At 35.5% G+C, this 17,598-nt stretch overlaps 1 protein-coding gene across 1 annotated transcript; it reads right to left on the reverse strand.

Annotated features, from left to right (window-relative positions):
* On the reverse strand, nucleotides 454-1,268 carry LOC109947312 (uncharacterized mitochondrial protein AtMg00810-like). The gene is made up of 2 exons (XM_020557253.1): nucleotides 1,141-1,268; nucleotides 454-922 (listed from the first exon to the last, which is right to left on the reverse strand). The coding sequence occupies exons 1-2, from the start codon at nucleotides 1,266-1,268 to the stop codon at nucleotides 454-456; spliced, it is 597 nt and encodes a 198-aa protein (XP_020412842.1).

The following is a 17,598-nucleotide window of genomic DNA, read 5'->3' on the forward strand; positions in this document are numbered from 1 at the left end:
GAGAGAGAGAGAGAGAGAGAGAGAGAAAGATAGGAGGTGGATAGGGTTTTTGAGAAATAATTTCTGCAGAGTTTCAGTAGGAATTTAGACGTACCTTAACCTTTGTCTGTGGCCATCCTTTTATAATGGTCTCGGAGGCTAGGGTTTCAGAGGAATAATTCCGTAGATGGAAAGGAATTATTCCTTCCCGATTTGGAATTGATTTGATTAATTAGGGATTTGATTTATTAGGGTAAATCAAATCCCTAATTGGGGTAGGTATCAAATCAATTCCTAATTTAAATGGGTAACTCCTCATTTAATTGGAAATTGGGGTAGGAATAAAATCAATTCTCGACCCAATTAGCTAATATTCTATTTAATTGGGTAATCCCCAATTAAATTGAATAGTTCTCAATTAGGTCAAATAATCCCCAAATGGAAGGAATTATTTAACCTAGGGTTTTGATTTAATTAGGTTCCCACAGTCTTCTGCTTCTTTGACCTCCAGGAAATTAAGTTAAAACCAAAATAGACACAAAAACCACCAATAGAATGTCTTGTATCAAGATCCCTTGTATAGTTAGCATCAAAATAAGCATTTAATTCTAGTTTGCCAGGTTGATACCGAAGCCCATGATCATATGTGGCCTTCGAATACTGCAAAATGCATTTCACTGCCTGCCAGTGCACTTTTGTAGGTGAATGCATGAACTGGCAGACTTGGTTCACATTAAAAGACAAGTCCGGCCGAGTAAGAGTGAGATATTGTAAGGCACTCACAACTTGGCGATATTCAGAAGGATCCAAAAGAGGCTCACCACAGTGAAGACTCAATTTCTGACCAGAAATACATAGTGTAGATATAGGCTTGCAATCTACAAAACCAGTACGAGTAAGAAGGTCAGAGGCATATTTCTTTGCGTCAAATGCAACGTGGAACCTACATAAGTGGCCGCAATATCCAGGAAATAATTTAGAGGTCCCAAATACTTCATAGAAAATCATTTTCCCAATCTCTAAATAAGAGCCATAACTTGAGAAGAATTATTTCCAGTCACTGAAATATCATCTACATAGATAAGTCGAATAAGAAAGACACCAAAATCACTAAATCGTTTAAATCAGGCTCGAGGTGCCTGTTTTAAACTATAAAGTGACCTTTGCAGCTTGAAAACGTGATTGGGATACTGCGAATCAACAAAACCAGCCGATTGCTTCATGTATACATCTTCACTCAAAAAAGCATGAAGGCGGCGTTTTGAATATCCAATTGATGAACATGCCATTGATTAGACACAACAAGCCCAAGAACCTTACGAATTGTGGTGTGCTTAACTAGAGGACTGAACGTCTGAATAATCGAGCCCTTCCTATCGATGGAAACCATTGGCCACTAAACGCTCTTTATTACGCTCAATGGATCCATCGGAGGGCCTTTTAATATCTTGTTGGGAAGAACATTCATGTGATGTTGAAAAGGAACCAAAGTCCACGTCTCACACCTCTGCAAAGTACTAAACTCTATGGCCATGACAGTCCTCCATTCTGCGTGTTTGATAGCTTTGCTGAAACATGAAGGCTCAACATCTTTAGAATCAACCTGGAGATGCAAAGCATACCTCAAAAAGTATTTTAAACTCCTCGTTTGAGATTAAGTCACCATCTAATGTCGATGATGAGCGGTGGAATAAAATAAGTGACAACTTCCAACAGTACAGCAGATAGAGAAGATTCACGCACCACAACTAAATCTCGGACTAGAGCAAAAGATGTTGAAGTGTCATAACATCTATCTTGGCTTAAAAAAAGATGAAGATGGCAATTGTGATTGTGTAGGTTATGTTATTTGTGGGCTTGGGCTTGGAACAAGATCTTAGGTGCTGCAATGGACTAAGAGCAAACAAGACCAAGTTTAGTAATAGGAAAATGAAAGGAAATACTAGCATTTTTACCTGAGTCAAGGAGGACACCTTGCCTGAGATATGTGAGTTCAAAACGTGCAAATGGGAAGGTACCATCATCAAACAGCACATGACGGGACAAAAACACCTCACTTGTTGTTAAATCTAGACATTGATAACCAAGATGATTAAGAGAATAACCCATGAATACACACGAATGAGACCATGGTTGAAGTTTGTTTTGGTTATACGGACGAAGAAGGGGGAAGCAAGTGCACCCAAAAACTCGAAGAAATTCATAACTTGGACTACAATTGAACAAAACTTGATATGGACTCTTTTGTTGAAGAACTCTAGTAGGTAACTATTTATCAATTACACTGTGGTTTGAAAAGCTTATTCCTTATATTTTTGTGGTATGTCAGAATGGGTCATAAGAGCCAAACCTATTTCAACTATGTGACGGTATATTTGTTCAGCCAAGCCATTTTGTTCTAGATGTTTTGGACAAGAGAACCTTTGATGGATACCTTGAGATAACAAATATTGAGGAAAGGTCTGTTTGGTGTATTCTCCACCTTCATCACATTGCAATATTTTTATTTTATGAGATAGAAGATTTTCAACCTGAGTTTTAAATTGAATGAAAATTTGATGGACATCTGATTTATTTTTCACAGGAAAGATCCAAGAATAGCGTTAGAAGTAATCAACCAACAACAAATAATACTGAAAACTATTGATTGAATTAACTGGAGAACACCATACATCAGAGTGTACAAGTTGTAAAGGAAACTGTGACTTAGATGATGAAAAACTAAAACTAATAGGTAATTTAGAACTCTTAGCTAACGGACAAGAATGACAAAAGGAAAATTTAGAAGAACCACAAACAGGTACAATCTTATTCGTAGTTAAATATTTTATTGTGGAAGACACATGATGTCCTAAGCGTGAGTACTAAGTTTGTGCAGAAACTCTAGAACCTATAGAAGCCGCCAATGTCTAGATTGATGGAGGGGGTCGAAACTGCAATGGATATAGGTCATTCTCACATCCCCCTTGGAAAAGCATCCTCTAGATTTTGAGGTCCTTGATGAGAAAAAAACAAGGTAGGATAAATTAGAAAATAGCAATGGTTATCAACAGTGAAACAGTGAACAAATAACAAATTGGATAAAGCATCAAGACAATGCAAGACATCTTTAAGAGAAAAATTTGTGGATGTCATGACAATTTTAGCATTTCCAATATGAGTTATTCGTAAATCAGAGTCAGTACCTATATCGCTAACCTATTCCTTACCAACATATTCCTAAGCATTATCGAGATTACAATTTTTGGTGTGATATGGGCATTGAGTTTGTGTCAACAAGCCAAATATTTGAGGTGAATCAATTTGCAATGTTAGGCTGGGTGGCCATTGCAGAGAGACGGCTTGCTGGAATTTGGCCTTCATATGCAGTATTCATTTTATTAAAGCAGTCCAAAGCTTGATGGTTAGGCTTGTTGCAAATCTGGAAAATGGAACGACCAGGGATTGAAGAAGAAGACTCGCATGGAGTACTGAAAGATCGTTGATTGGGGAAATTAGACCGGAATTGACTAGGCCCACGAGTAGTAGCATAATTTCTGTTGCATGTAAAATTGCAACTAGGAGAACGCCCTCTATTTCCATGGCCACGTGAAGCAACAAAGGTAGTAATCCCTGTGTTCAGATTAGGAATAAGCTGTGACTGCTCCCCTATACGTCGTTCAGCACTCAGTAAAAGTGCCCCCAAAGCTTCATACGTGATTGGAGCATCACAAGCTTGTGCGACACTGACTGTGACTTCAAATGCAGCCCTGACATTATTCATGATGACGGAGACCAGATCATCATATGTGAGGGGACTTCCTACAAGAGGCAAATTATCAGAAATCAAATTCATTTTGTCTAAAAATTCAGAAATGGACATATCTCTCTTAGTAGTACGTAGCAACTCATTTCGCAAGTGTAAAATCCAATTATGTGAGGTGGACGCATAACGGCGCTCCAAAGATTCCCAAGTCTTGCGAGAAGTGGGGGAAAGAGTGACAGTAGCCAATAATGTCAGACTCAATGAGTTGTTAATCCAATTGAGAATGGTCTGATCTTGTTGCACCCAATTAAGATAAGCAGGATTCAGTATAGAAGTATTTGTTGCTAGGAGATGCTTGGGTGGACAAGGCACCGAGCCATCAACATAGCCAAAAAGGTCATGGCTGCAAAGAATTGGAGATATTTGAGCCAACCAAAGTGGAGAGCTTGATGGTAACAATAGTGGAAACTACAGGTGTAGCAGCACGGGTGGGTGTTGCAGAATTGTTGGTTGGAGGTTGTGGTGGGTTTGCATCATTGGTGTTGGTAGGATAAAGAACTGTCATTCAAACAAGATGAATTCAAATTCAAAAACTCAGTAAATTTATCCACATCAGACCTTGGTCTAACAGGTCGTGAGCGGCGATCTCGGGATGGGATGTGGCAGCACCGTCATGGTGGAGAGCATCAAATCCGATCATGAGGCAGAGTGGGTGGTAGCGTACTTATGCAGTTGTGGAGTCATGGCAGCCATGAGATGGTGAAAAGGCTCTGTGATGGGGGTCGAATAGGTGTTCTTGGACATGGGACCAAGTCGAAGAGCTACTGCATGCATCGAATGGGTGCTCTCGGTAACCTAGAGGAGGAGCAGTAGCTACGGCTAGGGTTGTGGCGGCAGTCGCAGTGCCGAGAGTCTGAACCACGACTTCAGTTGCAGCACACGGTAACTGCCTCGGAGTCGTGTTGTCGTGGTGACACAAGTTTGTCATGGATTGGGTTGTTGTTGCGGCCCGACTCCTCGTTCGCGTACTTCCAACATGGTTGTTTGGAAGGCTTCGATTGAGAGATGAAAATGAGGAAATAGGTTCTTTTCATTCAAGAGCACGCATTGAGTATTTCTCGGTCTCTCAGTGAAAGCACCAAAATGTTTGAGCAAAATTCCGCACGGGGAATATTCGCTGGTTGATTCCTCGACCTTTGATCTTCCTTCTCTCTCTGCCTCAATCCCTACGAAATAAATTGGAGTAAATAGACCACAGCCAGTGGGTGTTGGCCAAAGGCCTTTTGATGCCTAAGTTAGTTCAATTAGATCTGGACAAAGATACAACAATAGCTAAAATGGATGGAGTTTTCTATCAAGGGGAGAGCCGGGTGGTCGGAGCTGTGTGTGGTGGTGCTTAGCAGTGTGAGAGAAAGGGTGAGGGAGGAGGCGATGACAAAGAGGGAGATAGGATTTTCCAAGGGTTTTGAGTGTGAGTTTAGAATTACCTTGAATGTCTTGTGTAGCCATGTATTTATAAGCTCCTTGTATGCTAGGGTTTGAAGAAGAATCCTCATTTGGTTAGGATTATTCTTACCCATAAATAGGAGATTGGAATTAATCGAGGAGATTTGATGGAAATCTCATCCTTGATTTGGGGAGATATTCTCATCTTAAATCAAAGATAATTTTCTGAATTAAATAAGATTTAATTAGGGTAATCAGTTGCTGAAAATCAGAGAGCGCGTGACCTAAAAAGAACTGAAAATGAAATCTTGCGGAGAAAGAAAACAATGTTATTTTTTATGTTGGTTGCCTTTCACTTTTTACAAAAAGAAAAATAATTTTACAAATTATGGAACATTGATTGCCATCATTTTGAATTCCGTAGTTTATAAATTCCTAAATACTTATAAATTTCTTATTGTAAAAGAACGGAAAACCTAACTTTAGTGAAGCAATGTTAAAATGGGTCGTGTTAGTCTCTGATTAATGCATTAGGTTGAGGCTGAACATGTTGTGAAAGACATGTTGTGGAGAGAATGGAACAAATTGCTGGAGCAAATAATTGCCCTGGAACTGGAAGTGCAGAAAGTCATTCATAAGAAAATACATGGACAGCAGTAGCTGTGGCATGCATAGATAGGAATTGAAGCTATTTGGCTCATTCAACATTATAGTCCCTTTAAATATGACTTTCTGTTCTGTTGTTCATCCATGTACGTTTAACTCTCTCAATACACCTTGGCTTTTATTTTTGTTAAACATTTAGTTTGATGAAATTCATATATTATATTACAAGTTGCATAATATATGCATGTTTTTCTTATATTTACCAGAGAGAGAAGAGAGCAGTGAGACCAAAAAAATTAATAAATAAATTATCAGTTGCCAAAACTTTTCTCAAAATCGAATCACTAAATGAATGAAGACAACTGATAGAACAAATTATGCCAGAAATACAAACACAGCACATTTGGGATGAACGATGTTAAAATCTGTTTCCCCTTAACTCTTTTCAATATCAGTCAACAGTAATATTAACATGAAATATGAATATGCTAGCGTGACGCGCTCGGGCGTATAACCCTAATGCACATTTCCAAACTTGGCAGTCCCAGCACATGTAAACAAAAAGCAAAAGACACGTTCTTACAACACACAAAATCATTCAATACGAGCAAACACAAGATATCTAAAATAAATAAATAATATATTGATGTGCAAAGAAGCTAATTTGATTCAGACCCAAGAAATGTGCTCACTGCTGCATCACGTATCCCCTGCATCCTGGAAAATATCAGTAGGCGGCCAGCAGAGAAGCTTGGACACACCTACTAGGCTACTAAATGTACTAATACAAAAGCATAAATGTGAAATTGTGATAAATTGCACTCTCATTGCAACCACGAAAATTTGGCTCGATAGTTAAAAAACAAAGGGGAAACAATATATATGTAGAGCAAACAGAATCATGTGTCTTCCTAACCTCAGAAGGGCAATTATACCATCATCAGTATTGAAACAGCAATCTCCTGTATCTAGTCTAACACATTAAAGTTATTCACTCTCATTCAGAGAACAGAGAACAACCACCACACCGCCCACATTTTACCTTCCATATTTCCGCTTCCTAACGTTCACTATTCTTCGGTTAGACATGTCACCAATAGTGCCCAATGAGAAGCTCCCCCCTTGACTTGCACCCAAACTGCCCGAAGCCTGAAATGGTGAAGGGTTCTGTGGGTTGGTTGGATTCTGTTGGATTGAAAATTGGATGGGATTCGCCGCTGCGACTGCAGGTGTAGATCCAAATACAGAGCCCTGTGAGGTTGAAACAGGCTGTTGACCAAACACAGGCTGCTGACCAAATACTGGGACGGAAGGTGTAGATGCCTGATTATTGTGTTCAGCATGATGTCTACAAAGTTCATTTTATCATTATTATTCAAGGAACCAAATGGAAATGCAGAATTTGGGTTCCCAGATGCAGGCTGTGATGGGGCACTACTAGCTACAGAATTTGTTGCAGCAGCTACAACGGCAGATACACTGCAGATGAAAGCATAGATATATAAATAAATAAAGCAGTAAATTTTTGGTGAACATAAAAATTAGTAACACCAATATTTTTTATTGAGATTTCCACATGATACCACTGATTACATTTTGAAACTAAAGGAGCTTGTATTGTTAAAATTGGTAAAAGGGAAGAACTTGCAGAGAAATTTCTCTTGTGTTTTCATGGATATTTCAGCAAGCAGATACAAATCTTAAATACAAGAAAGGAAAAGCTGTACAAGTGAAGTTAACTAAACTTGTGCCTAAAGTCTGGCAACTGATTACAATCAGAATAATGGAAAGATTGCATAAGAGCAGATCCTACAATTATGGCTTGACATAAACGTGACTAAAGAAATTCTGGTGGGGAACAAAAGTACACAAGCATTAAGGCAGAAGGAAACCATAATTTTAAAGGTATTCTAAGCACTTTGTTCCCTCTGTTTTAACTTACCACGGTACGAATGTCTTCAATTGTCTTTCATTCTTTGCTAATAAATAAACGCTTTATCTATCAATATTGCATTATTTTCGCTAACTGCCTTCACCACTAGGAAAGAAGATTGAAAATATAAATCCAAAAACTGCTCACACCAGAACCCACGCTGAACTATACGAAGGTTCCAACAGACGATAGCTTAATTTTTCATTGCCACACTAAGTGAGCACTTGAAACTGACATTTACAGGCAACCTGCCTTCGTGGTATTAGGCCATAAACTACCTTCATGGTCTTCGGACATGCATATCCTCTACCAACTGAATGATATTCATACAGTTCCGATCAATTTGCCCATTCCTTTGAAGGAAAATCCTTAAGAAGCCTAGGTTTGTTTATACACTTCAATCTCTTTTTATAAAGAAAAAATAAGCAAAAGATAAATGCAGCAAACAAGGGCCTTCAACAATACTTTTCAACAATAGGAGAATATTAAAAAGAAAATACGCAAATTATCATACGGACCTGCTTGAGCTTTCAGGTTTGGGGACTGAAAAGGCACCAGATTTTACGTCAACAGATTCACCAACTGCAGGTGACGAAGCGAAAGCAAACTGTGGCTGTGCAACTTCGTCAACACTCTTAGAGACATAGTTAAACACAGGAGAAGCTGCACCTGAATCCTTCATTGCATTTGGTTCTGGGCATTCAGTAGTATTATTGACTTTGAAGCATTTGGAGCAAAACGGGCATTTGACTCTGGTTGTTCTTGTTTTTGTATCATCTCCATCCCCATCATCATCATCAGTAGATGAGTCAAAGCGGATTTTCTTAATAAACATCTTCAGGTGAGGAGAGAGAGAGAGAGAGAGAGAGAGAGAGAGAGAGAGAGTGAGTGAAGAAATAAGAGGATTTTCTTTTCTGCAAAAACGCACGCGCAGAGAATCAGAGGTAGAAAAAAAATGGAAGAAACAAGGAGAGAGAGAGAGAGCGAGAGACAGAGAGAGAGAGCGCGAAGAAGAGGAAAGTAATAGCAAAAAGAAAAAAGAAAAAGTTCAGGATAGTATGGTGGCTTTTGGATTGCTGCGCTTAAAACATAATAAGTAGCTTATAAAAGAAGTTATGGAAACAAAAGCGTTTAAACTGGGTGTATCTAATTCTAACTTTTAAAGTAGGGAGGAATTCACCAATTTTTAATGTGTTTAAAAGTGAGGAGGAATTGCAAAGGAATTACTAGTGTAGTGGTTTGGAGTATTTATTTCCTCAGGCAAGGTCCTGAGTTCGAGTCCTAGCATCTATACTGTGTGTGTGAGTGTAATATGCTATCGCCCCTTTCAATAGGAAAGGTGTTCAAAAAAAAAAAAGTGAGGAATTCAATTGTGACTTTTAAACAATCTTTAAAAGTTGAGAGTTGATTTTTTCACTTATCTTTCGTCCACTTACATTTTATTTGTTGGAAATTATATGTTTTCAATGCTCTTTTGTCTACTTATACTTCTTTATATGTTATAGTAAAAAGTATTTTTAAAAATAAAACGGAGTGTAAGTGGACAAAAAAAGAGTGAGAAAATCAGCATCTTAAAAGTTTAGTAGTATTCAATTGTAACTTTTAAAAAAAAAAATTTAATTTTGTGGTATCCAAAAAGTTAATGAGTTTTGAAAACTTTGTTAAATAAATGATTTTTTATTAATTCTTAATACCAAAAATCTTGCTAATTTACAGATAACTTTCTCCAATATATTCCCTTCGTTATATCAAGCATCAAACAGTGAGAAGTACACTCTCTTCATGGTTAAGGCTCCATTTCTTGGTATCCTATCTTCTCATACACTTCTTTCAAGTTAATAAAAAGTGAGGAGGAATTCAACTGTGACTTTTAAATAGTCTTTAAAAGTTGAGAGCTGATTTTTTCACTTATCTTTCGTTCACTTACATTTTCTTTGTTGGAAATTATATGTTTTCAATGCTCTTTTGTCTACTTATACTTCTTTATATGTTATAGTAAAAAGTATTTAAAAAAATAAAACGGAGTGTAAGTGGACAAAAATAGAGTGAGAAAATCAGCATCTTAAAAGTTTAGTAGTATTCAATTGTAACTTTTTTAAAAAAAATTTAAAATTTTGCGGTATCCAAAAAGTTAATGAGTTTTGAAAACTTTGTTAAATAAATAATTTTTTATTAATTCTTAATACCAAAAATCTTGCTAATTTACAGATAACTTTATAGTGAATTGTCGGGAAGCTAAAGAGACTAAAAAAAAGGTTTCCAATTCTTTCTCCAATATATTCCCTTCGTTATATCAAGCATCAAACAGTGAGAAGTACACTCTCTTCATGGTTAAGGCTCCATTTCTTGGTATCCTATCTTCTCATACACTTCTTTCAAGTTAATAAAAAAAATCTTAAGTGCTTTTCTTTTCCTTATGCTTGCGTCACAAAGCATATCAATATTTCTTTTCTTGTCCTCATGCTTGCATCCCGAAGCTCACCATTATTTCATACAAAGCTATTTTTACTTACAATGTTTCATTTATATGTTGATTTTCTCATCTGCTATATTTGCATACAATATTTATTATATTAATTTTTTTCTCATATGCCATTAATTTATTATGTTTGCATAAACATTTTATATGTTTCTTGCTCAAATATTGTGAATTTCCTATTGAACCAAAGAATGAATCTTCATCATCTTCACCATTACCAGGGAATGAAGGAGATCATGTGGAACAAATTTTTAAAACTCTTGTTAATAAACAAAGACTTGGTATAGCTTTTGATATGTGGAGAGATATCATGCAAAATGATAACTATTATTAACGGTGATGAAAAATGAAATTTCAAAAGGAATTTTCAATTTGCATTATAGTTTATTTCACAGCCATTAAAATGAATCATGGCTAATCTTTTTTTCTTTTTTCTTTTTTTACTGAATCATGGCTAAGCTGAATGACAATTATTTCCTTACGATACATTTTCAATTGTTCTTTATCATTTTTGTCATTTTCAAATGTGAGGAAAAATATTTCTTTGCATTTACACAATTGTATCCTTTTTGGATAAAAGTCTCTAAAACTCTATGATAAAAGTATATGAAAGTTTGTCACTTAACATTATAAAGTATGTAAAAGTTATTAAGAATCTGTCAATTCAATGAAAGTCATGCACTTTAAAGACATATACCCCCTTAGTTGTAACGGGAATAATACAGTTTTGGTATCCCGGTCAATAATGTTATGTTACTTGGAACTATTAATATACATGTTATGATATTATGGTATGTGGAACTATTATCACGCATGTTATAACATTCTTAATCAAAAATAGCAAAATAGTGTTATTCTCATTTCATAAAAGTTTTTCTCCACCGACATAAAGAGAGGGAAAAGTAAAGGGAAGAGGGAAATAATAGGAGAGAGAAAAGTAAAATAATGAAAAGAAAGAGAGAGGAAGGGAGATAATAGCTAATGAGAGGGAGTTCAGTCCAAAAAAAAAGGGAGGGAGCTGATGTGGTGTCAGCAGCCCTTTTTTTCTTTTTTCTTAGGGAGGGAGGGGCTCGTTTGGTACATCGTATTAGACTCTGGATAGGAGTAAATAGTCTATGTCAGGCGTTTGGTGTCAACTTGTATTATTTAATTACCCGACTATTTTATACGAGTTGGGCTTTTAATACTCTCCTTACCTGACTAACTAATACAACCCACACACCCCGGTTTAGATAATACACGCTTAATTATACGGCTAGAGAAAAAGAACACGCGTTCTACGAAAAAAAATCAGACGCTCTTTTCATCTTCTTCTCCCTAGGGTTGTTCTCTATTATCTTCTCCACAAGTTATTTTCTTCACTTTTCTCCAGGTATCCATCTCTCACTCTCTCTCTTTTTCATACTCTCTCCAATATGCTTTATATATTTCAATTTTTTTGTGGAAATTAGGTTATGAATTTTTTTTTTTGGCATTTTTTTTAATCGAATGTTTTCTTTGTATGTGATATAGTGATTCGACGTTGTGGGAATATTTAGATTGTTGGTATTAAACAGAGTATTGCCAATTTTCGTCCAAAAATAAAAAACTGTGCTAGTGTTGGTAGTTTAATTGAATACATACATACATGACGACTAGGAGAGCAAAATTACAAAATCAAAATTGTATGAACCTGAATTCTAGGAACCATTTTTTTTTCTTTGTCAATTGCTATTAAAAAAGCAAAGATGGACTTGTCTATTAATGACCAAATTAAGGCACTACGGCTAATTTTGGAGAAAGCAAGTGATGAAAAAAATTCCTGACATTGGATGGTGCTATGAGAAAAGCATTTGTTCTTCTCTTACTTGGGGCGAGGGAGTTGTGATTCACTCTTTGATGTAGTTTGGTTTATGAACAACTTTCTCTTTTGCTCTTAGCACCTTAATATGTGATCACTTTGAATTATACATTGTTTGGTATTGTTTTTATTAACGTATGCGAGTATGTTGGAATTTTTATGAGATACTACAATTATGATAATGGGTTATATGAAAAAAAATCTTGGCAAAAACAATTGAAAAATAAATCTTGTCATATGAATCTTCCATTAAAATTATCAAAGATTTTATTTATTTATTTATTTATAAATAGTCTGATCTGATGTTATTCGAAACATCACCAAACACAGTATAACTTAGTCAGATTATTTATCCGGAACAGCACCAAACGCCTTATAATATTATGGATAAATAGTCAGTACTCTCCGAAACAGATTAATACTATCCGACAAAAATTAGTCAGTACAGTCCGACGTACCAAACGAGCCCTTAGTGTTTTGGGCTGTCCATTTTCCTCTTATTGGGTTTTCCCAATCCTTTCAATTAAGGCAATAATAAATACAGGCTAACGACATTTTAGAGTCTCAAGATTTGGGGTCATTCTTGAAATGAGCCATGGGGTTTTAATTTTGTCAATTTACGCACCAACGTTTTAAAATTCAACCAATTTATATGTTATGTCAATTTGACCGTTTGTTCTTCTGTTATATTATAAAATAAATTGTTAGTGTATGTATATATATATATATCTATGTATGTTAGTAGTATGTCCTTAAAGCCAACTTCTTCTTTTTTTTTGGTGAGAAATTCTATTATTGCATTCATAATTCAGCCAAAAAAGCCACTAGCCACAAAAGGCCAATACAAACTAGCCACAAAAGGGTCATTACAATAACGGAGCGGTCTAATATCAAAATTAAGACAATATGGCGTGTCTCCACTAACGATCAGGTAGGATCGAAAAAAACTTTGGCATAGGCATCCCAACTAAGATTGCAAACTTAGAGTAATAAAAAAGAGATAAAGCTTGAAAAAACCAAGCCATAACAATACAAATAAAACTCTCACAAAGGAGAAATGAAAAGCTCTCACAAAGGAGAGATGAAAAACTCTCACAAAAGGAGAGGTGAAAACTACACAGAGAACCCAAAGAGTCTTTGCAACTTATTCCAAACATAAAGAAATTGCAAAAAAGATGGTGGTAGAGATCCGACGCCGAAATGCAGGTGAAGATCGGACGCTGAGCCACAGGCGCCTATAATAGTTGGATGAAAATCATAACAAAACTAAGACAAATAGGGAAAACCCTTTGTCTCTGAAAATGGGGGAAAAGGTGAAAGGAGGAAGAGAAGAGGGGAGAGGAGGGAAGAACAATGGCTTCCTCCCCCCTCAAAGTGGAAAAGGCTCTAAAAGTATTTTTTGGGAGAAAGGGGGCTCGTGTTTTTTGGGAGAAAGGGGACTAGGGTTTAGGGTTTTTTTGGGAGTGGACTTTTACTAAAGCCAACTAATTAAACGATGATTAATGTTAAGGATATCTTATGTGATAAATTATTAAGTTATTTATGGGTAAGACCAATTGTTTTCAACCATGATATTTGGTATATTATCATAATAGTAAAACAACTATAGTCCTAGGAATATATAAGTGGACATGAGAACTATTTGCATACATCAAGACTTATCATGGTCCCTAATCCTAAATATGTTTCTGGTCGTTGAAGTATCAATTGGGTGTTGATATTCCGCCAAGACAAGTACACATTGTATCTTCTCTATATGTAGAGAATGATGAGGTCTCCAGTCATTGAGTGTAGCGACACCTAAATATGTGTATAGGTGCTTGCATGAGAACAAGGACACTGAATGCAATCAAATACATGAGTTCTAGAATAGAAGTCTTTACTCATATGTCAAACTAGAACTCATAGATTGCAATGCAATGGTGCAAACTAATCCTTAGACCTGAGACATCATAGATATCTTGTGGCTATGTTGTATGTCTTTGAGGGTACTATATAGTTGTGTTGTGGGAGACATGACCTAAAAGAGTCTATCAGGACTCTTAATAAAGTCATGAAGACAAATGAATGTACAACAAGGCTACTCTCAGTAAGGAGAGAGAATATTCAAAGGATATGATTGATCAAATCTCTACGCATTGTAGTGGATAAGATTTGAAAGAAGAAGTTATAAAATCTTACAAGGATAATCATATAAAGGAATAATTCACATTAGGATATTTGAAATTAGATTCCAATATCTAATAATGTGAATAAGGAGTATTGTATAAACGAAAGATTCAATTGCATTGTCATTCCAATTTGAATAAGTTCTTCCCTACACCTTATTTAGCTCGAATAACTATGACATGTTGCTAGTCAATCATGGTTTGTGGAAGACCTAAAAGGATCAAACATAATTGACATTTACTAATAGGAAGAATTAAATAGTGGATTTAATTAACAAATCAACTCATAGAAGTTGAGTAAACTCACTACCTTGCTAAAAGTAACCTACGAATCGCACACCAAGAAATGAGATTAGAGGTACAACTGAAGAGAGACAAAAAACTAGGAGTCAAAAGTCAAAGTTCGAAGTCAAGGGTAAAAGTCAACGATCAAGTCAAAGTCAACATGTTTGACCAAAGCATTTGACAAAGTCAAATTAGTAAGACCATAATAGTGGTTTAAGAGTTAAATCATCATTCATAATTAAGAGTTGATTATGGAATAATTTTGACATAAGGAATTGGGCCCAAGGATAAGTGTTGTATGACAACACAAATATAAGGACCCAAGTGAAGCCCACTCCCTCAATCATGGCTGGCTATAGGGAGAGAATTTATCTCCCTTCCCTTTGCGTGCTTTTCCTATAAAAGCCAAAAGAAGACTCAAAACCTAGTTAGGGTTTTTGGCATTCCACTCTTGGGTTTTTGATGTGTAGGAGAGACATCCTCCCTCTCATCTTTCTTAGCCAAAAATTGGTCAAACCTAGAGAAAGACTAGCACCTAAGTTCTCTAGGTTGATTTCTCTTCATCTCTAGTCCTTTTTGGTGTGGTGAAGTAGAGGACTTCACTCTTGGAGTCTTGGGTTGAGGAGCTTGTGAGAAGAGGAAGAAAGGAAGAGATTCTCCTACAAAAGTGTTGACTCTTGGCTTGTCCAACAAATAGTCGTCAAGGGTAAACTCTCATACGTTTCTCCCTTTTCTATTTGTGGCCAAAAATACTAGATTATAAGATATTTGGGTTAAAATGAAAAAGGCTTAGCTCAACTAGAATAAGCAAAATTAATCCGCCATTATGAATATTTTTGTGTTATATGTTGTGACTAAATTTATTTCCAAGACATTAGATGCAAAGTTTCCAAGATATATATTATACCAAATCAAATCGGATTATTATCGGAATGAAGTAGGCTAAATCCATATATGTTTTGTTAATTTAGTTGGTAAATGGATTCGAAACATAATTTGATTATCGAATTATACTTCCAGATCCATCTCTTATTAATTTCATTGGATTCAAATCAAAATCCGGTCAACTGACAACTGTAGTTATAAGTTATACCTAATCTAGCAATATCAAGGTGTGCATTATTCATAATAGACTTATTTTTTAGGCGGCGTTTGGTTCATGGGATATGGGGCTTGGGAATGGGAAATCAAATGTTTTCCTATGTTTGGTAAGTCTAGACATGGGAAATAGTTGGCTGACACATAGAAAAAAGGGGGGAAAATGAAGCCATTTTCCCCCCTTGGGTTTCATTTTTCTTCCACTTGGAAACTAAGGGCAGCATTAAACGTGCCTTTTCAATGACTATTTTGTCTTCATTAACAATTTAGAATTACAATATAGCATCAAACGTAATTTTTTATTTTTTTATTTTGGCATAATATGGGTATAATTGAAAAATTAAATGAACTTTGTTTTACATTCCTACACAAACCAAACATAGGAAATTAGATAAAATGGTATTTCCCGGTTGCTTTCCCAACATTACCAAATATGAGAAAAGAATTTTCCATTTCTCATCTCTTGGGAAAACACATGGGTCCTTAAAGTTGTTTCTCTTTGCACTTATGATTTGACTTTTTTTTTTTTCTTGTTATGTACACTAAATGGATGTAATTAAAAAAGAATATTGCTGGGGACACCAAATTTTAGTCCCAAATGAGGTGGCAAAAACCATCATCAATTTTCAATGATCAAGTTTCCAATGTTTCAACAATAAAAATATTTCCAATATTTATTAATTATGTTAAAAAAATGAATTAATTATGAGTAATTAATTTGGTAAAACAAATTTAACATAATAATAATAATAATAATGACTTAGTGAACCAAATGTCCCAAAATTGATGAATAGCACCGTATCCCACCACCAACATAACCTACATTGCATCACCTGTTATAAAGCCAATTAATAATTTTTCAATATGGGCATTTGTTTTGTTAAAGATTTGAAATGGTTTTTATTTTGGACCTTATAATTTTGAACCTTCCAAAAATTACTTTTAATATGGTCCTAACAATGTTATAAAACATTCAGGGCCTAGGTCGTCGCCCTCGGGACCCATGCCCACGGCGGCCATGGTCAAGACCATTTTCCTTCGTGTCCTATCATGAATATAATACCTATATTGGGTGACCTTTGGACAACTGAAGATCCAGAAGAATGGTTATGGGTTTTCGAAAGATGAAGATGCAAAGGTAAACAAATTATGGAACATTGATTTCTATCATTGTGAATTCCATCATTTATAAATTCTTAGCCTTCCGTTTGGATTTAGAACAATAACTCATGATTTAGCTATGTAATTTAAGCAGGGAACTTATTAAATGACGCACCGAAAGATTTCCAAGTTTAATTTCTGTCAAAAGAGTGGTTATTTCGTGATTTCTATTTAGAAACAATTCATTTTTCCTTGTAATTTCTATCAGTTACAAAATTTGACATACATAAATTCAAACACTAAAATTATTAATTGCTAGAAATTTAAACTATGGAAATCCAAATTCCAAAATGCATTAGGTTGAAGCTGAACATGTTGTTTCAGTGAGGTGGAGAGAATGCAACACAATGCTGGAGTAAATAATTGCCCTGGAACTGGAAGTGCATAATTCATAAGAAAATAACTCATAATTACAGCATGATTTAGGAAATGAAAATATGTGGCTCATTATAGTCCCTTTAAATATGACTTTCTGTTTTATCGTTCATCCATGTACGTTTAACTCCATAGTCATCTTGTACTTAAAATTTAAAAGAACTTTTTATTTTTTATTTTTTTAAAAACAAAAAAAGAACTAGTCATCTGCCCTAATATTGATTACAGCATGGCTTTTTAATTTTTGCTAAACATTTAGTTTGATGAAATTCTGGATTCCAGGCCAAACTCAATCTACTTATTTCAAGTGAAATTCTTAAAATTTTCAGCTCTTTCTAAATATGCTGTCAGGTTTATATAATGCCTTAGACAAAACTGTAACCGGGAAGAGAGCACTAAGACAGAAAAATATCAGTTACCAAAACTTTTCTCAAAATGGAATCACTAAATGAATGAAGGCCAGTAATGGAACAAATTATGCCA

This window comes from Prunus persica, chromosome G2 (assembly GCF_000346465.2).
Source record: "Prunus persica cultivar Lovell chromosome G2, Prunus_persica_NCBIv2, whole genome shotgun sequence".
Classification (NCBI taxonomy): Eukaryota; Viridiplantae; Streptophyta; class Magnoliopsida; order Rosales; family Rosaceae; genus Prunus; species Prunus persica.

Bases quoted from the DNA above. Each gene is read 5' to 3' on its own strand.
- LOC109947312 (XM_020557253.1), bottom strand. From the start codon at position 1,268: ATGGCATGTTCATCAATTGGATATTCAAAACGCCGCCTTCATGCTTTT. The intron at 923-1,140 runs GTCACTTTATAG...CCACTTATGTAG, and splicing joins CACGTTTTCAAGCTGCAAAG to GTTCCACGTTGCATTTGACG.